General features: G+C 41.6%; 3 protein-coding genes across 8 annotated transcripts; 1 reads left to right on the top strand and 2 right to left on the bottom strand.

Moving 5' to 3' along the window:
* Positions 1 to 5,223: 5,223 nt before the first annotated feature.
* LOC129589354 (coiled-coil domain-containing protein 50-like) lies at positions 5,224 to 12,017 on the bottom strand. Of its 5 annotated transcripts, none has more exons than XM_055484070.1 (13): positions 11,723 to 12,017; positions 10,606 to 10,668; positions 10,349 to 10,487; positions 10,073 to 10,166; positions 9,728 to 9,976; positions 9,629 to 9,661; positions 8,754 to 8,894; positions 8,516 to 8,652; positions 8,264 to 8,421; positions 7,569 to 8,164; positions 6,265 to 7,473; positions 5,774 to 5,926; positions 5,224 to 5,647 (listed from the first exon to the last, which is right to left on the bottom strand). In XM_055484070.1, the coding sequence occupies exons 1-10, from the start codon at positions 11,958 to 11,960 to the stop codon at positions 8,001 to 8,003; spliced, it is 1,416 nt and encodes a 471-aa protein (XP_055340045.1). In that variant the 5' UTR covers positions 11,961 to 12,017; the 3' UTR covers positions 5,224 to 5,647; positions 5,774 to 5,926; positions 6,265 to 7,473; positions 7,569 to 8,000. The 5 variants fall into 5 exon arrangements, with proteins under 5 accessions (XP_055340045.1, XP_055340044.1, XP_055340043.1 ...); XM_055484069.1 differs by having other exon boundaries at positions 8,754 to 8,891; positions 9,728 to 9,997; positions 11,723 to 12,015; XM_055484068.1 differs by having other exon boundaries at positions 6,265 to 7,454; positions 9,728 to 9,997; positions 11,723 to 12,014.
* Positions 12,018 to 12,500: 483 nt separating this feature from the next.
* On the bottom strand, positions 12,501 to 18,659 carry LOC129589292 (DNA replication licensing factor mcm7-like). Its single transcript, XM_055483974.1, has 16 exons — positions 18,414 to 18,659; positions 18,247 to 18,323; positions 17,619 to 17,783; positions 17,245 to 17,414; positions 17,007 to 17,187; positions 16,618 to 16,755; positions 16,372 to 16,554; positions 16,205 to 16,292; positions 14,508 to 14,636; positions 14,371 to 14,454; positions 14,092 to 14,303; positions 13,763 to 13,944; positions 13,591 to 13,683; positions 13,309 to 13,480; positions 13,061 to 13,167; positions 12,501 to 12,995 (listed from the first exon to the last, which is right to left on the bottom strand). Exons 1-16 carry the CDS (start codon positions 18,481 to 18,483, stop codon positions 12,791 to 12,793), a joined length of 2,256 nt encoding a protein of 751 aa, XP_055339949.1. The 5' UTR covers positions 18,484 to 18,659; the 3' UTR covers positions 12,501 to 12,790.
* On the top strand, positions 15,382 to 16,399 carry LOC129589293 (uncharacterized). Of its 2 annotated transcripts, none has more exons than XM_055483975.1 (3): positions 15,382 to 15,655; positions 15,717 to 15,878; positions 15,943 to 16,399. In XM_055483975.1, the coding sequence occupies exons 1-3, from the start codon at positions 15,443 to 15,445 to the stop codon at positions 16,033 to 16,035; spliced, it is 468 nt and encodes a 155-aa protein (XP_055339950.1). In that variant the 5' UTR covers positions 15,382 to 15,442; the 3' UTR covers positions 16,036 to 16,399. The 2 variants fall into 2 exon arrangements, with proteins under 2 accessions (XP_055339950.1, XP_055339951.1); XM_055483976.1 differs by having other exon boundaries at positions 15,382 to 15,619.
* Positions 18,660 to 18,780: the final 121 nt, after the last annotated feature.

An 18,780-nucleotide genomic window follows, 5' to 3' on the forward strand; every position in this document is an offset into this window, starting at 1 on the left:
CTCCCTTATTCTGGCGGGACTGTTTGATTTAGAGGTCTTCAGAGAATCTGCTTTCTTTAGGAAAAAGCCATGTCTGTTTAAAAAGCAAAATATTTGGCAGAATCTTTCAGTGCCTGGAAGTACTAGGTATCCCTACCGCCTACGTATGTACTCGTAAGTGTGAACAACACTTCATACGTACCTCGACTCGCCCCCCTGACAGCTTGAATGTACATTCGTCCGAGAAGATTACTGAGTGGAAAAAAGCAGGATTTTCAAGAAGTTGTTCCCGTTTCCACAGGCACCAGTAGATTCGGTCTTTTTTTATGCTTTGAGGTTAGTTCATCGGCAACTGCTTGACTTCTCCGTGCACCGTATTCCTGCAGTCTTCGCAGGAGGGTTTTGTGCTGGAGTTGAAGAGATGATGCTGCTTTAACTGCACTCAGTGTTCGGTTTTCTTTCAAAAAGTTTATGGCTGCTTGGTCATCTTCGGCTGTTTTTTTCTTGGTCTTCCTTTCTTATGTTTCACCTTGCGTTCACCCGTTTCTTTGTCGTATTGATGCAGCACCCTGATCACCCAGCTTTGTGATTTTCGGACATGTTTGCTGACTTTGACTGAACTGCCTTCTTTCTCGTAAAAACAGTTTTGACTAAATCTGCATCAACATATCTGCCGCGAACCATTCTTCCGCCATATTTTACGGAACGAGTGAAACAAACAAAAAGAAAACAAAGCAGAAACGGAAGTTAAAAGTTGAATAAAACCAACAATATTATATTAATTTGCTTGAGCCGACGGTCAGTCGACAGCCGGAAGTAGTTTTGAACAGAGAACGGCCAGTTGCGCACTACGTACTATTGAACAGCGAATGGCCGCTTACGCATTATTTTGGGGTTTGGGCCTATGCGACCATTTTGTCCTAAGCTGTATATATCACCCAATATAGGCAGATGCGTACATCACAATGGTTATTCAAAAAACCTGCACATGGCATCGCTGGTACGGCAAACCGCACGCGGATGACTCTTTTAAAACATACTTTTTGCAAAAATTGTGCAATTTCTGAAGTTTTGTGGAATCTGCATTCAGGCAGCCGCATAGCAGGAATTTGTGCTACAGCCGACCTGCAGAGCACTACGTAAGCACTCTGTACTGATGAGGAAGAGCAAATCTCCCTCTGCTTCTTTTGTCTGTAACGTTTCCACACTCTCTCTGCAGTACTGTATGATTAACTCTCTCTTGCTTAGCCTCCAGCTTTTGCGCAGGCTCTCTCTCTCTCTGCTTTCCTATCACACATTCTGTTTAAAATTGTCTTTTAAACTCTTACTGGATAAAAATGAACGAACAAAATGACCGTCGTTTTGCTGTTGTCTACATTTTAACTCTTAAACCATCAAATTCTGTTGAGCCGTTCAAAAGTTATTGAAGACTCAACGAATGTTGACTACCGTTATAACTATTAAAGATTAGTATAGGATCCAACGTGTAACTGAAAGGTCAGGAAGATTCTGTCTGTTCTGAGCTTTTGCGTCTGCCTATCCTCTAACGGGGAAAAGATGGAAAGTAAAAGACACTAAAGGTTAGCCTCAATCCTGCCTGTTCAGTTGCCGATTCTCTGTCGGATTCCCTGTCTGCTGTACATCAGTACATGTATCGCAAAGCTAGACGGTCCGTATTCCAACAGCAATCATACAATCGTAGGGCAGCAGGCTTGCATTCGTATTGTCCGACGACAGCATTATTATTATTATTATTATTATTACATCAAGAGCAGACAACCCGCTAAACGGGACTTCGACGTCTGGTCGGCAACAAAATATAACTAAACAAAAACAATTTTACGACAGATCAACAGTTCGGAGAGCAAATTTAAAAAATCCCACACCATCAACACTGAGTATCTGCATGTTAACTTTTTTTATGCGCTCAAAGATGTTCCTTAGTCGCATGGCCAGTGTGCCTTCTCCGATCTTCTTCTTCGCTCTGGCTGCAATTCTCGTTAGGTTCCGCAGGTTGTACACCATTCCCAGATCCGTGAAGTCGATCATCCCGACCATATACCGCGGCGGATGGTATGCTTCGTGGTTGTAGATCTTATACAGCCAGACTGCTTCAGACTGCTTCCAACGGTCGTACACCGGCAGGATGCGCAGTTTCTGATACAGCTCGGGTGTAACCCGCTCCTTGTAATCAGAAATCGCCCGCAGTGCTTTCCGCTGTGCCCTATCTAATTTCTCGCGTAAAGCCGAAGATGCCGGCGACCACGTATCTGACCCGTAATCCAGATGTGGCTGCACACAGGCATGGTAAAGGCTCCTACGCTGAGGCAGATCCAGGCCGTCTTTCGCGCGGTTGATCATTGCGATGCCGTAGTTAACTTTTCGCAGTATGTGGTCATAATGCACACTCCACTTCAGGTTGAGATCAATGTGAACGCCTAGGTACTTAACCGACTGCTCCGCTTCCATCTTGTGACCGTTAATCATTACTGCAGGAGTGCTGGCTGTTCTTTGTTTCCGAGCAGATGTACATTAACTTGCACTTTTTCTCGTTGATGCACAGGGTGTTGTTTGCAAGCCAAGCCGTTACGTTGTTAACTTCAACGGTTAATTTCGCTGCTGCTTCTGTTTTGGTGGCACCGCATCCAAACAATACGGTGTCGTCGGCAAAACATTCTGCATCGCTTCCGTTCGTCATGTCGTTCGTATAGATCGTGTACAGTGCAGGTGCCATCATTGTCCCTTGCGGCACCCCCGACCGCACTGGTAGCCAGTCAGACACACGTGCGGTCATTTTCACTCTCTGCTTGCGACTGGTTAAATATCCATGAAACCACTTCAACACGTTACCTTCGATCCCGATCATTTTCAGTTTTTCGATGAGTTTGGCATGGGAAACTGAATCGAACGCCTTTTTCAGGTCTAGAAAACATACAGCAGTGACATGCCCTTTATCCATCGCTTTTCGCCATCTCTCCGAAACCTTAAGGAGCAGTGTTTCACAGGAGTGGCCTTCCCTAAATCCAGACTGCTTGTCGGAGAGGTGCTCCATTAGCGGATGGCGGATCCAGACTGCTGCTCCATTAGCGGATGACTCACCTCAATCTCCGTACTATATAGCTATCTGCGCTCAGAAAAAAATTATTGAACTGGAACACTTAATTGCTCGTTTCCCAGGACAAGAATGCTGTGTCCAGGATGAACAGTGCATGTAAAAATAACGTATTGCTATACATCAGAATAGTTCAGGCATTCCGAAATTCTACCCTAGAAAATCCACGTTGGAATTAGGCAACTCGTACGCAGATGAACGCATGGTTCCGATTTAACTGGCATCAGTGAAATGTGTATTTTCCCTATCAGTATCCAGTATCCACACGAATTTTTTCGACTGCAGTGTTTACAAAGGCAGTTTCGATCGAAAACTGCACCCATGTCACCGGTGTAGCCATAATGAAAGGGAACACTGGAAGCGATGGTCCGGTGGTATGGGTGCAGTTTTTCGATCTATTTAGGCTTCCTTTGTAAAACACTGCAGTCGTGCAAAAGAAATTCGGTGAGACGGTAAAATTAGCTTTTTTCAAATTTTTCACTGCATATTTTTATTATGTAATAATGATATAACCAGTTAACCACCGCCTACGTATTCAATTCCTCTACGGAGGAATTGTCACGAATGTGTTTTTTTGTTGTAATTCTCGAAAGTATGGACGCGACAGTTGCAGGAAAAATGTTGTATTTCGGAAAATTTGTTGTAGATTGATGTTGTAGGAGGGAGGGGCTTTTCTTCCTTCCTAGTGAGTTCCTACAACAATCGTAGCAAACTAGCCAATGGGCAGTTTTGCCAGAATCACCATAATAATGTAATTATATTTGTGCAGCTCTGTTACATGCAAATGATGCAGTTAATAATACTCGTTTAATTAATGCTGATTACTCGTTGATATCATATTTTGCGAGCTTTGTTTACTTATTATAGATGCGCCATTTACTGTTTACCTTTAATTGCTGACCTTTTTGTGTTGTTTAGTCACATCAAACTATGCTGCCTCGCTCCAATGTTAAAACCGTGTTGAAGTTTTTGATTTACACAGCGGGCTATGCATTTAACTGCATTTATGTTATATATATATATAACATAACTAATATATATATATATATATATATATATATATATAACTGTTATATTATATAACTGTTATATATAGTATATATAATATAACTATCATATATATGACAGTTGTTTGTGTAGATACTTCAGTATGGCATGCGACCATGATTGCTTTACTGATTTGTAAACTATTCGTATGATGAAACAAAATAAAATCCTGTTGCTTCCGCTTAATAATAAGAATAAGCGGGTTATAGCCGCCAATCTCGCCTCTGCTGGGCTGGCTCAGATTTTAGTTGTGGTCAAAGTATGGCCGGGAAGTGTTGCAGTTTGCAAAAATTTTACAACATTACTACAACATCCTGGAAACTACGACTACGAATGTTGAAATCGTAGTTCCCATTTTACGACTACGATTTGTTGTACAACTTGCTTTTATACATGTATATGCTGTATTACAGTGCCTCCGAGAACTCCGGTAATAATGCTACTGAGCCAGTTCGGAATAATCCCGCTCTTCACCAGATGGAAGCACCAGGAAGCACCTGCCTAAACAAGATCCGACACCCTTAGATATCCCATCAAGATTCTTAGCTACTTTCATCCAAGGATACGGCGGCCATATCCTTCCAATTTTGACTGCAACCTTTGGTAGCCGGGCGGCCGTCGGCAAAGCCGAAGTCTAAAAATTCAATTTTTCAAAAACTTTTTGAATCAGAATGACGCATCGTTGCAGGTGTGGTAACTAAACGCAGAAATCCCAAGCAGTTTAATTTATATCCGTCAGATAACCCAAATATTAAACTGATATCCAGTGGAATAATAAAGTTCAGTGATTAGTTTTCTTGGAGAAGTCCATCACGGGGGGACATTAATCCATAAATATCGATTAAAACAAAAAATATGTACGAGTATCGTATTTAAAAAATATCGTATTTAAAACAATTTTCAGCAACGATATTTGTGCACAAAGTACTTGCATTCCTTATTGGAAACACTTCTATTAAAATCTTTTTTCGAGTCTAATTAAAAATGCCTTGTACTGTATTCAAAGCGCAATGAATGAAGCGCAATGTATTTCAAGTCTGTTATTTCGAAAACTGGATCAGTATGTAAATACGTGGGCCCTCATCTAATTTCAATGCCGTTTTATTCAGAACTTCGTTCAATCTCTAACTCATGAAAATCGATCGTATTTATGCGAAACCCTCAGCAGAACAGCTATAAAGCCAGTGTCAAAAGTTATAGGACGCAGTTCAAAGGTATTATACAGAAACAATATTGGAGGTGACGTATTGCTTTACAGATCTGGCTCGGCGAACAAGTTTATTAGGCACTTGAGACTTTGATTCAGGAGGAGCAGCCGGCCCGCAAACTTGCAGATTCGCAGATTGTCCCTCGCACAAATCATCTTCGCCAGGACCACAGAGTTCTGCAGTGCACTTTATATCGATAGTGTCTTCCACGTTGGTGAATGCAAACGCTCTGACTGTCAGTTCATATTCTTTCGTTGCGGGTGCGTATGTACCTGTTGTACCGGTGCGCGGCCTAACGCAACTGAAATAAAAAGGTTACAAAGATATTACTGGCGATCTAGTTTTTATCCAACAAAAAACCTGTATCACAATCCAGCAGGGGTAAAATACGGTGTACCGCCACGCTGCTAAATTTCGAGTCACTTACCCATCGTCAATGAGGGTTAGCAAAGGCTCCTCTGCGGATGAAGGTTTAGCAGTACAGGTTCCCAACTTATAGGAAAGTCCCGTTGGAACGGCGCCGTCTGGAAAAATCTTGAACAACCACACTCTGTTTGAGCTCCCAGGGAGTTTTTCCAGCCTGTTAAGCACTACAGTTACTACAATTTTCGATACGATAATCCCTATGTTGACAATCGATACATCATCCATCTATTCCGGCTCCCCTTTAAACTCTATTCTATATTCTATTTTATTCCACATTCTATATTCCAGCTCCCGGCTAAATTAGCCGGCTGTCACTGTCACACAACACACACACATGCACACGCACCGGGAGCCGTATTACAGTAACTGTCACACAGCTAGAGGGAGTCGGTTTTACTAATTCTTCGAAGTACATATAAAGAGTGCACCTGCACCGGTCACTCGCGTAAGCCTTTCGGACTGATTAGGCTCCAATCAGATCACTGATATTACCTAATTCTGACAGCTTGACTAATTTCGACAACGGCGTCTCCATCAACGGTACCGGGATTCTGATTCCCAGTGGCGGGGAGTGGATCTTCGATTTTAACTTCGCAACTAACGGAATGCTTGGAAGACAACGGCTCAAGCGATATACCCTCTGGAGCTGCGGGAGAGCTGACGACGTAAATTGTCCACCTATACACTGTGTTTCCTGTTTGGACTTCGGAAACACCACCGCAGTCACGATGTCCGACCTCTATGGTCAAAGGGTTTTCGCCTGTGCCAAGACCTTTTGTTACACAAGTTTCCACGTTTGCATCGTCACCAACAACAATGCTGGATTCTGCAAGGTCACCGGCACTGTCAGTGACGGCCAAGGTCAGTCGTACAGAATTGAGCTGGCAAATTGCAGTGAGTTGATTTGAGGCAGAAGATCCCTCCAAGGGAATAGTAATGGGAGCTCTTAGTAAACCATCTACTCGTCCCAGTGATCGTCCAGGTGCACTGTTGGCAACACTTAATGCCACAACCAACATCAACACAGCCAGAATTTTCATTTTCCAGATGATAGAAAAGTTTTCCCGTCTTCAAGATATTGTGAATAAGAAACTGCTAAAGTACACTGACTGCTAAAGTGAGGCAGTTGGGAGTTTATATACATTGCTGTTGAGTGTTATCTTTCCAAAAACCGAGCGGACCATCATTATATACATGTGATAACCCGATTTACTACTTCCCAAACCTAGCTATTATTTGCACCCGGAAATCGCAATAAACAATTAGTACTGCTATCTGTTTCTGAATGAATTCACTATTCCGATACCGCAGATTGATAATAATATTGCTGTGCTCACGTCAGTTACCAATAACTTTGTATTTGTCTAACCATACGTTTGCCTCGTACATGTTATAGTCTACTCACCATCAAGTCTATTGCTCATTGGCTTGGCCAATGGTGCCTTTAGGAGAGGAGAACTGAGAGAACGGCAAGCCAAGAATGTCGCCCAAGTTCACCGCCACCGGAAGCAAGGACCTGATACTTGACTAACTTCGGAACCTTGCGGTCATCTGGGAATTACACAAGCAAGAGCACGGCAGCGCCAAAATGTAGCGATATGGCTGCATACTGTGCATAGGATTCGACACCGGGACAGTCTAGCCGCCGAAGCTAGGCCGTCGTGCATTTGCAACTTGTTCTCCTTCAAGGAAGCGCAGGAACTATTCAGCGGTGTTAAAAAATATCTCATTCAATGGCAAATACTAAAAATGTTACATGCAATAGGAATCCTTTTACAAAATTTAATGCAGCTTACGAAGGAAAGGCAGTGTGCGCTTCGATTCCTGATATTCCTGAAAATTACAAAATACGGTTCATTGAGCTTCTGCCGATGGCATACTACGAGTACAAGTACAGTGCCTCATACCACTACAAAATCGGTTGAAAGAAATAGTAACTTAGTACCCAAACAGGAATGTCCGTACAAGAACAACTGCCTCATTGTCTGATCGAGCAAGAGCAGTGTAACTTCGGAAGCAGCCGACTAATTAGTGCGAGTAGTTTGTCCTGCGAAATCACCCATTTTTTGTGTACAGCAGCAAGCTTTTCCTTAAAATATCCAAGCCAGATCGGGAAAGCGCAACCAAAAACATTGCTGAACTAGATCTTTTTTTGCAATTAGCAAGCTAATCGGAGTATTTTCACTTAACCCCGTTATCTGCCACAAGTTAAAAAAAGAAGAAAATTATTATTTGTCTTTGAATTGCTTTGAGACACCTCCATCGAGAACATTCTGCTGCATCGTCCTCGAAATGTTTTTCGATTTGTTTTGGGATAGTTGTCTGCTTCGTCCGTTAGCAACTTCATAAGCTGATGCTGAAACAGCTTCCTGACTGATTCTTTCAGAATTGCCTTAAAACATACAGTAGTGTCATAACATCAAGATAACCGAATACATAGTCTGAATAATTTTATCCTTTTCGCTTTGTATCCAACTATCCCTGCACGCACTTGTGAAAATACCATCCAGTGTAGGCACTTGAATAGCGTTGTAATCTGAGTTATCTCTCCCATGAAGTCGGCCGTATGTGGGCTCTATCGATGACATGTTGTTCGCGGGAGAATTCTGCTGATTATTTCGATAACGACGCGAATCCGCTTCCGATGGACTGGACAATGCAATATCAGTAAACAAGGCAATAAATCACAATGGTGCGCTCAAAACAATCCCCACCATGACGCTTATGCAAACTACAATTCTACCTGGAAACAATGGCAGTTTTCGATAAGTTTGTCGCTGTTTCCGAGTAGATCTGGTTAGCCAGTGGTAGCGACATTGAGCGCGACGCAGCATTAGCTGACACGGGGTTATCGAAACCGGGCGAAGTTACAGGAAGCGTCTATGGATGTCGAAATCATTGTGACATTAGACGAGGTCAGCACGAACATAAAAATTTTATCACTGTAACTCGTATATGTAACGTATATTTTTTAACGTTACATTTGCTTCCTGCTTTGCTTTCTGCTTCTCTTTGGCTCGGCGATAACGTTCTCGCTCCTTTTCTTCAAGGATTTTTGCATACTCCGCATCTTGAGATTCCAGTGCCAAACGATGATCGATGTCAACGTACGCACTATCCTGCTAAAACAGGAAACAACGACATAAGACATACAACACCAGGGGAAAAATAGAAATATGTAGTTTTTCAAATATTCATAGATATGTATTCGAATTCAGTATGAATCAAACTTTAAATTAAGAACAAGGGACAAAACTTTGATGTTCTTGAACAGGTTTCACATAAAAACTAACAAAAAATAAACATTGCATGGTTATTACTTGATAGTTTCATTACAATGATCACCAGTAGAACTGTACTTTAAATCTCCTAATAAATCATAAATTCTCCTTTACCAAGGATTTATTACTTTCACCTCTGCTGTAGGCAGCCGCATGTTACGTATGCTCCTGACTAAAGTTCAAGTGATAGGCTCTGACAAAAGTCACCACGCCAAAAATTTTTAACTCCTTTTCCGCTATTCTTTTAATTATCAAACCGAGGATACTCATGATAAGAAAGTTTGTTTTAAGACTATGTGCGCCAATACCCAATAAACACCTACCCGAGTAGGAAGTTTTTGCCAGCGGTATACACAGTTATGTAACTGTGAAAACAGCACTCGTCCAAAAAATTGAGATAACTTATTCTTAAACCAATTTTCCTACTAAATCACGGCAAAGTTATACGATTTCATTATGTTAGCGACATGATGCCAAGGCATTTTTCACAAAAATCAATGTCAGATGTTAAACACTGTCAACCTACTCGTAGCAGTCGGTTTATATCGTACGCTGCAAATGCTATAATTCTTTACCTGTTCCTGATTCTGAAGAGCACGAGCTAGTGCCTATTAAAACGCAAACCATCTGATGGCTGAAAAAATATCCATCTACAACAAATTCACATATTATACTTCGTCTTGCTGCTCCTGCAACCGTCGATCCAGTTCACTGCGAGAGCTGCCGGCATGCTTCCGAGGTGGCCGAACAGGTGCTTCAAATTTGTACTTAGCAACTTCATTCGACGAGGTCACAAGAAAGTCGGATTCAACACCACCGAGATTTTCAGACCTATCAGCGAAATCAAAGCGCGAACAGCATGGGACATGATGGTGCAGGTTTCGCTGTTCCGGAAGTGTGGTCTTATTTAATCGTTCTTCTTCCTGAAGTTCAAATGCCAGCATCTTCAATACAAAACGCAATTTACCAGCGTGAGATCTTCGAGAACCACTGCTTCCTTACATTCTGCTCCAACTTACCTGGTCCTGATGTCGCCTCCTGTGGGTGTGTTCATTTTGCTCCTCCACGAGCAATTTCTGCAACCGTTCAGCAACCGCATAATCCTGGTCTTCCCTGTTCGAAAAGAAAGATAGCACGTAGCATTTAAAGCCATTTAAATTATGTGGCTAATTACAGTCCGATACCAAAGCGCTCATGCAAATGCCATAATAAATCTTGACAATAAATACATAGCTTTGGAAAATTACCGCGCCGCTCGGCCAGTAAACAACAGAGTCTATAAATTAGAGTCCTACATTTCTTTTAGTTTTCGTGCACGCAGAAGTTGCTGGCGCTGGATTTCATCCACTTCCTCGCTGTGGCTTTTCTTGGCCACTTTAATATCCGTCTGGATGGTGCGATGGTGTTCTTTGTTGCGTCCAAAGTGGTTGCGAACTGTAATGGATACCGTCCAATGCAAACTTGCCGTGATGGTAAAAAATTATAGCAACAATGGATACATCTTGAACTTGACACCTTTCATGAGTTACGTAAACCTGTCCATGAAACTCACACTCATCTTCTTGCAACCGGTGTGCCAGGCCTTCATCTTCGTGAACAACCCATTGCCGACACACTAAAAAACACGAAATCCCGGTCATTAGGTGGAAAAGCATCAAATCTACAGTACAGCAGACTGTAAATCTGCGGCAAATCTGGAATGGGTTTTTTAAGAAAAAAACCCATTCCAGGCTTACAACGTAAACACAGAATATTGTAGAGGCAGAAATGCAAACAACAGAGATGACAACGAATAGAAATAAATGTACGTAAATACAGCACATACTAATTATTAAATATATAGATATTCATGTTTCGACAGCTGTAGTTGTAGTTCCACAAAACAAACAAACAAATTTTCTCATTTCTGTAGAAAAAAATTTAAGTCTGTTTCCTGGTTTTCGTTTCGTTTCAATCAAAGCAAACCTTTTTAATAAGAATGCCCATGAAATCCTTATAATGTAAAATTTTGCAACCAAAGCAAAAATATACTGTACAGTAAAGTCAGTAATACAGATAAGTACATACAGAATTATAGAAATCATCTAACTAAAATTAATAGAATATTTCTATATTTACCAAAGTTAATAACTTGGATTTAACAAACACTATTCTTTCGTACATTAGTCGATGGAAATAAATCAGTTTTTCATTTTTGTGATCAACAAGGCTTAGAGGTTATCGTCAAGCGGAAGAAACGAATAACAAGTCACGAACATTTCGAAAATCAGTAACGCGTCCAGAAGCCCTACATAGTTCAATGGACGATGTCACTGTCCAAGAAAGTACATAGTACTTTCTTGGACAGTGTACATACATTCGAATTACCAAAGTCGGATCGCTACTTCAAAAGTATTCATAAAAGCCTGTTAAACGAACATAATTTATTTATTCGTATATACCATGTAATAAATTCGGTTTTTAATTTATAGCAATTCGATAAGCTGTGCAAATGCGCTTTGCCGAAGTCGATTAAACACGAACAATCATTTATTAACTATTACTACATCCTTTATCGTCGTCGATTCAGATTTAACTTAGGACCGTTATCAGTTATCGTACGTCGCTGTTTCGAAGTTCGTTAAGTAAGTGCGAGAAACAAACAAACATATCGCACAGAAGCACCTTACCGTTTTTGACAAGTCCAGGTTGCGGAGTTGATTCATCGCTTTCCCGATCATTCTTCGTCGCAAAAGAATTTATTTGCGCCATGCCCGATTTCGACATGCTAATTCCAACTGGATTAAAGGGTTTACTCCGTTCTTGCCAATTGAGGTCTTCGCAGATGATTTTTGCACACTTGAAAAACAACTCATTAGTAATGCCACGGCCGGTGTGGTGGATTTTTAGCTCGATAGCATGGCTCATTCATCTACGCGGTGATGCAGCACACAATAACCCAGACATTTCACAATCATGAAGCGGGTGAGTCAGCTCCAGTTTGTGTTCCAGTCAGAGCAACCCTCTCTCTGCATGTTGTCTGCTAGACTACCGTGCTACACTGCACCGTGAACCGCTTCAGCGGCCACGAATGTGAGAGCATAATCAATCATTTCCATACCGCTTCAGCTTTCATAATTGCAGTTTACGCTTTCCTTTGGACATGTATTGCAATACATATAAATTATATTCTCTTTATTCTGTACCTCACAAAGGTAGAGGAACGCTACCTGTACACTTTCAGTGTTTTATGCAACGCAGGTGGTCACTCACAGTTTTCAAAATAATGGTGGGTGTACAGCAGTATTACTCAAGTTTATCTATGAAAACGGCTGCACATTATGGCCAGTTTATGGCAACACCACATTTAAATACCAAAATCTAACTATACTATTTTGGTCTTAAGTATTGAACTCAGTAACAAAATGACCATCAAATACAACGTAATTCACTGATAATTTAAGGACCGACAAGATGGCCTTTAATACAAGCAATAAGCATTTTATGCGTTGAACAGGTTTTTTTGTTCTGCTTTCGGATTTGGATTAAAACAAGCCAATAGACTACTTAGCTAAACAGTAAAAAAAGTACAAACACGGGCGCATGTATAAGAATGAGCCCAAAGAAACTGCATAAAGAAATTTCAATTCATGCAATGTACAAGGACTACATAACCAACAAAACAAATAAAGACATACGTGTACAGCGGCGTGCAGCAGCGGAACCCAAAGCAAGGAATGTACCCAGGCACATGCAATTTACATCAGCAGCAAATAATTTCCAGCCACCGCCCAAACGTTCAGCTCCTCGTACTCGTCCAAGCATTCTTGGATCTGATCGCGGGTAAAACCACGATCCACGCACTTGTCAAATACTGTTGTCAGTACTAGCTTTTTGGCATTCTCGTGCGCAAAAAGGTCACGAATGGTATGGAAAATACGATCGACTGTTTGCATGGGTCTCCTAAGGACAGGAAGGGTTAAAACGCACCATAAATTTGCACAAAAAAACGGGAGGTGGATGCCTACTTTTGACCCTTTGAAGGACCAACCAGGGACGATTTGGACTGTTCCAACAACCGAATGGCTTCCATAACATCCTCTTTTTCTACCATATTTCTCAACCGAATTCGCGCCTAGATGGACATACAACATAGAGAAAACATATTACGGGAAAAATTAAGCGTCTTGTTGAAGTGCCGTCATAAGAAAAGACTGCAATGGTTAAAATGCAACTCTAGAATGATAAAATAAGGTAAACACCAAACAGAACGTACTAGCGCAGTGGCCAAACGCAGAAGTCCAAGTAGGGAACGAGCCGATGTGTAGGTGGAATGCTTAGCATTATTTCGCGCTTCTCGCCGCATTTCGACGTAGCAAGTCGTAAACAACTCCGTAAGATCTTCTGGAATGCTCGGCATGAACGATTTAGCGGTTTGGATATACCGACTGCAAAGAACAATCCCAAATCATTAAAGGTTTCAAGAAATCCATCATTACATATCCCGTGTCATCTAAAATTCCGTCCGAATCAAGCTAATTATTCGAAATGTAAGTACCGAAGAAATTTCATGTCGAACGGTTCGTGTGCATCATCAGCACGAGGAGGTTGCTTCTGGTTCATGTGCACATACGTAATGTGCTGGGCTAACCTGTTGAAAAACCGGGTTAGACTCATCACATTACATTTTACCGGATGGTGCCAATATCGCGTTAGTTCAAGGACTGTACCGCAAATCACTATCGCGATCAGGTTTATCCTGGATTAACCACAACAGATCAAAACGCGAAAGAAGAGCCGCCGGTAACTGAATGTTAGCTTCCACGGACCGTTTTGGATTGTAACGACCAAATGCGGGGTTCGCAGCGGCGAGAATGCTGACCCGCGCGTTCAGACTGGTCATAATACCTGCCTAAAAATTAAGCAACTGTATCTACAAAGATGAAAGATCTAAGTATACTTTGCGGTATATATGCAACAAATATGCTAAATTTTTCTTTCGATATTTATTCTTTTTCCAAGCCAAACTCAACCTGTGTTCAGTGTTAGGGCAGTATACCTTAGCAATACTGATGGTTTGTTGTTCCATAACTTCGTGGATGGCAGTACGATCCGAATCCATCATTTTGTCGAATTCGTCAATGCAGCAGACACCTTGATCTGCTAGCACGAGTGCGCCTCCCTCCAGAATCATCTCCCCTGTGAGTGGATCTTTCATCACAGCGGCGGTGAGACCAACACCCGAGGATCCTCTGCCGGTGGTGTACTGGCCTATGACGCGAACACCGTGTAAAACAGTGAAACATGAGACAACTACATTGCATTTGAGTCAACCTACTGCGTGGTGCTAAGCGGTCAATGTAGCTCAACAGTTGACTTTTCGCGACACCAGGGTCTCCCATCAAGCAGATGTTGATAGATCCTATCAAAAATTATTGAAACTATGCGCTATCGCAAGCAATGTAAACAACATACCGCGAATTTTCATTCCGCGAGGGCTGCGATCCACTCCACCAACCAACAAAAGTAGTAAAGCCTTTTTAATATCCTGATGACCGTAGATTTCCGGAGCAATACTGTATGCTAAGCGCTCATAGAGATCTCCTGAAACCACAATTACGAGCTTTTGGACAATGAAACTCTACAAGACATCATTGTCCAAATCAGAAAATAAAATAGAACAATCATCATGTTTGAAGTCTGCGATCAAACCGTTGGTAACATTTGTGAGCATATGCGGCATCCACCCATGGGATACACAGCCTGATCACAACAAAAATCCGCGTTTATGGAAACCTGGACTATTCATGCCATTACTTTGCACGGTTGCAACTGCATTCTATCTCGCTCACATCATCTATGTTTACTTCACAACTATTTATCCACTGGTAAAAAAAACTGCTATATCGTTGCATGTTCTCGCTAATGTGCAGTTCGGCTTATTCAACGTACTTGCACTTCTCGCATCTTGCTACAACAACCGAAATCTTATGCGCAATGTCGAACAACTTAGCAGCGTCGTTTCGCCCTCAAATGCATTCCTCAGAAAATCCACGACAGTGCTCTGTGTCTACGCGATTCTCCAAATTGTTGGGGTAATTTTAACTACTGTCATCCTTTATGCCAAGACTTCCGTGGTACTCGATCAATATGACACCACATTTGGATGGACAATTTACGCTCCAGTTTTGACAGTAATCCTGTCGGTTGCAGTAGTTTTTGGTGTTGTTATTCGAAGTCTCAACATTACAATCTTCACTGTACTATTTGGTGCAGCAGGCCTCCAGTTTCGAGAGTACAGTAAAGCCATCAAGGAAAACGAAATCTTATCAATACAAAACTGGGAAAATCTTTGCAAAGCGTTGCACCTTCACAGTAAACTGTCTACAACAGTTTCTCGGTTAAATGATATGTTCGAACCGGCCACATTGCTGTTCACAGGAGGTGACATTGTCTCTGTAATTTTTATGATCAGCACTGTTTTAATTCACAAGATAGAAGCACCGCTTGGTTTGTATCTCACGGACAACATAAACCATACTGTGGTCTACTGTGCTGGAGCAACTGCATGTGGAATTTTAACTGCTGTACGAGTGTCGATGGCAATATTTCTCCAAAACGAAGTATAAGCATAGCAAGCAGGAAACTTAGCAGTTCTATGTGCAACAGTTGGAATTTGTGTAGGCAAACGGCGTTATTCCCACGCTCTACCGCATGCAAGAACTGAGCAACATTCCTCCAAATGTAGAGCGGAAAATCAAAGTAGCGATCGGACGACTGAACCACAATCCCATTCAGATTACAGGATGGGGATTATTTACCCTGGATAAGACTTTTGTCCTGACAGTAAGAAATTTAAGAAAAAGGTGGACAAGGTTTCTAAAACCTTATGTTCTCCCCTTATCTACAGGTTCTTGGCTTTCTGGTCACGTATCTCGTACTAATTGGACAACTGGGAAATGACGAAGCTAACCAATGCTTCTGCAGCTGCACCAAGGTCTAGCATTACAAAATATAATCCACAGCTTGACTTTCCATGGAAAGCTGGTTTCAACTTTCAAGTGACAGTTCTGTTTATTGTTATTAATTTACAAATTGGCTACGCGAATTTCGATAATTTTGGGAATAACCTCCGAGTTCAGTAAGTGTAACCCGTGCCAGTATCAATTTACCTTGTTGAGCAAGCTGATCCCTTTCATCTGTCGTAAGTGGATCCAGTCCCATTTCTTCACTTTCCGATTTGTTCATAATGGCTACCCGCTAGCATAATATCAAAAAAGTTTTGAGATTTAACACTCGATCCATTTAACACTCCATCGAGCAGAGACTTTACACCTACATGAGCTTCTAGAAATGTGTCTGACATCAGTCCCATATGGATAGCCCCGAAGCCGGACTTGAGCATGGGCAGGAAAATTCCCGTCACACTAACATGATCTCCCGGCAGCACACGTCGACTCATTTCACCCGCAGCATGCACGGTCATGCTGCGGGGAATACTTCCGACGGGTACACTGTCCGACTGAAAAAAGTTCGTTTTTTTCAAAACAACAGAAATTTAGCCATGGCGCGAGAGGCTGTTTACATGCTCCTGAACTTTAAACTCCTGGAAGCGGACGAATTTCGAAGCGCGCGTCTGAAGGTACAGGCGACCACCCGACTTGTTGGTTTTGCAAGCCACACTTGGGCAAAGAAAAAGTGGCATAAAAGACGGAGAGTTGATCTGCAATGCAACTCAGTTTTCAAATAATTAGCGAAACCTATTTTTGTTGAACCGATCACTGATTCAAGAGTCAGAAAGCAGCAAATTAAGTAAAGAAATGCTGATGTAGAATATTGCTCCGAAAAGATCGTTAAATCATGACGATAGATAGAAGCACACGATTTGCTAAATTAGTCCTTAATTTGCTATTAAACTACAATAATAAAGCATATTAAGCGAAGAATAACATCAGTACACGGAAAAGAACAAACCGTTTGGAATGTATCCGCTCCGCATTCATCACATGTGTAAGTCGCAACATGGATCAGGGGTTTCACTTCAGTGCAGCGGGTAACAATGCCTTTCATCAGCACCAGTTTGCCCAGATGATCGGCTTTAATATCACGAACGCTCACGGCCTTCTCCGACGAACGCACTTTGAAGTAAACCTCACTACAAAGGATGAAGGTGACACAGCCCTGAAAAACCTCCTTCCTGATTTCTACATACAAATGACGGAGAAGGTCCGCGGGGAAGCGCTCCTCGGGTGCTGGCGGAGGTTGTTGCAGCAGCGGAATCTGCCCCGGCAGAGGCACGGGATTTCCGACTGGCAGGACTGCATCGTGCTTCAGACGGTTCTCCACGTATAAATCAATGTTGTCGCGCTTGTCTTCTTCAATCTGGAAATGCGTGAAGAACAAGTTACGAAACCGTATGATCGCATCTTTAAAAATTGCATGTCTGGGCGAGCACCAAAACATTTTAACTGCAAAACGACTAGAATACTTCATAAAAAATCTAATTTACAAAGCCTGATTAACGAGGGAAAATACGAGTATGGTCTGTATGGATCGAAAATTACAATCCCAAGCCATTTAACCAACCTCTGCAACTTTGTACCGAGGCAGCAAATCTGCAACGGCATCCTGGAAAATCTTCACGTAGCGTCGTGTGTTCTTCTCGACGTTTTCGCACAGATCGTTGTTGAATTCATGCAAATGATCCAAATCAATTTCCAGAGCTGTCTGCTCGCGATGTGCGATTTTTCCCTGCAAATCAAGAAAACAAGCAGGAGCCAAAAAAAACAACGAGGATATACGACTTTTTTAAACCAACTACGACTTTTTGAACTGAAGAATCCGAATTCCCACCAGTCTCACTCATCAAATGACTTGCGGGCAATTAACGATGATCATCAAAATCCCAAAATATAATTATACCGCGTAAAAGTTTAATACTGTCTATTAGCATTAAATTCTGTTAACAATAAAACAAAATAACTGCAACACCGAAGTTCGTGAACAGATTATTGATCATTCATATTTTATTCATTAAGCAAAGGAAGAAAATATGCGCTTTAAGAAATATTAAATAAAATATAAGCAATGCAAACAGCATGCAAAATTTTATCCGAAAACAGATCACTTTTCATTAAGTCATAACTTGGTCCACGTTCACTACATATAATAATATAAGTATTAGGTAATCATTGTAGTGGAATAAGCTTCTTACCAGCTGATCTGCGTACACATATTTGATCTCATCACCAATCTTTCCTTCGTATGTGGAAAGAAAATCCTCAATTTTCTCTGCAATAAGAAAGTGGCGTGGCGTGAGAAACTCTAACTGAAATAACAATTTTAAAATTTTTAACAACCGAAGCTAGATTTCAATCATACTCTTTTCCTCCCCGTAGTTCTTGTTGCTGGTACGAAGATTTAGCGTTCCGTTCAGCATTGTCGCAGCCATACTTATCCGAAAACAAACTTACGACCCACGATAATCTAAGTATTTCAAATCAATAAAAACCGTAAAACTGCACAGGATTTCATAAATCAAAGCAAATTATAGCATTAAACTAATTACAGCAGTAAACTGAGGAAAGCGACTGTAAAAGCCGTGACACGGTTAACGGTGGAGAACCCAAGCCATCTATCCACCAAATGCCTTTCCAAAATTTCTGACCAACAAAAGGCGGACGGATGCACTGGCGCATGATAGCGCCATCTCGTACGCTAATGCGCTAATGCACGCACATCGCAGAGC

The sequence above is a fragment of the Paramacrobiotus metropolitanus genome, unplaced genomic scaffold (genome assembly GCF_019649055.1).
Source record: "Paramacrobiotus metropolitanus isolate TYO unplaced genomic scaffold, Prichtersi_v1.0 Parri_scaffold0000034, whole genome shotgun sequence".
In the NCBI taxonomy this organism is placed as follows: domain Eukaryota; kingdom Metazoa; phylum Tardigrada; class Eutardigrada; order Parachela; family Macrobiotidae; genus Paramacrobiotus; species Paramacrobiotus metropolitanus.

Bases quoted from the DNA above. Each gene is read 5' to 3' on its own strand.
- LOC129589293 (XM_055483975.1), top strand. From the start codon at position 15,443: ATGTTCGAACCGGCCACATTGCTGTTCACAGGAGGTGACATTGTCTCT. The intron at 15,656-15,716 runs GTATAAGCATAG...GAATTTGTGTAG, and splicing joins CAATATTTCTCCAAAACGAA to GCAAACGGCGTTATTCCCAC. The intron at 15,879-15,942 runs GTAAGAAATTTA...CCTTATCTACAG, and splicing joins ATAAGACTTTTGTCCTGACA to GTTCTTGGCTTTCTGGTCAC.
- LOC129589354 (XM_055484068.1), bottom strand. From the start codon at position 11,960: ATGAGCCATGCTATCGAGCTAAAAATCCACCACACCGGCCGTGGCATT. The intron at 10,669-11,722 runs GTAAGGTGCTTC...CGTGTTTTTTAG, and splicing joins ACCTGGACTTGTCAAAAACG to TGTGTCGGCAATGGGTTGTT. The intron at 10,167-10,348 runs GTAGGACTCTAA...CTTTTCGAACAG, and splicing joins GCACGAAAACTAAAAGAAAT to GGAAGACCAGGATTATGCGG.
- LOC129589292 (XM_055483974.1), bottom strand. From the start codon at position 18,483: ATGGCTGCGACAATGCTGAACGGAACGCTAAATCTTCGTACCAGCAAC. The intron at 14,304-14,370 runs GTAGGTTGACTC...TTCGCGTCATAG, and splicing joins TGACCGCTTAGCACCACGCA to GCCAGTACACCACCGGCAGA. The intron at 13,684-13,762 runs GTACAGTCCTTG...GTTTTTCAACAG, and splicing joins GATCGCGATAGTGATTTGCG to GTTAGCCCAGCACATTACGT.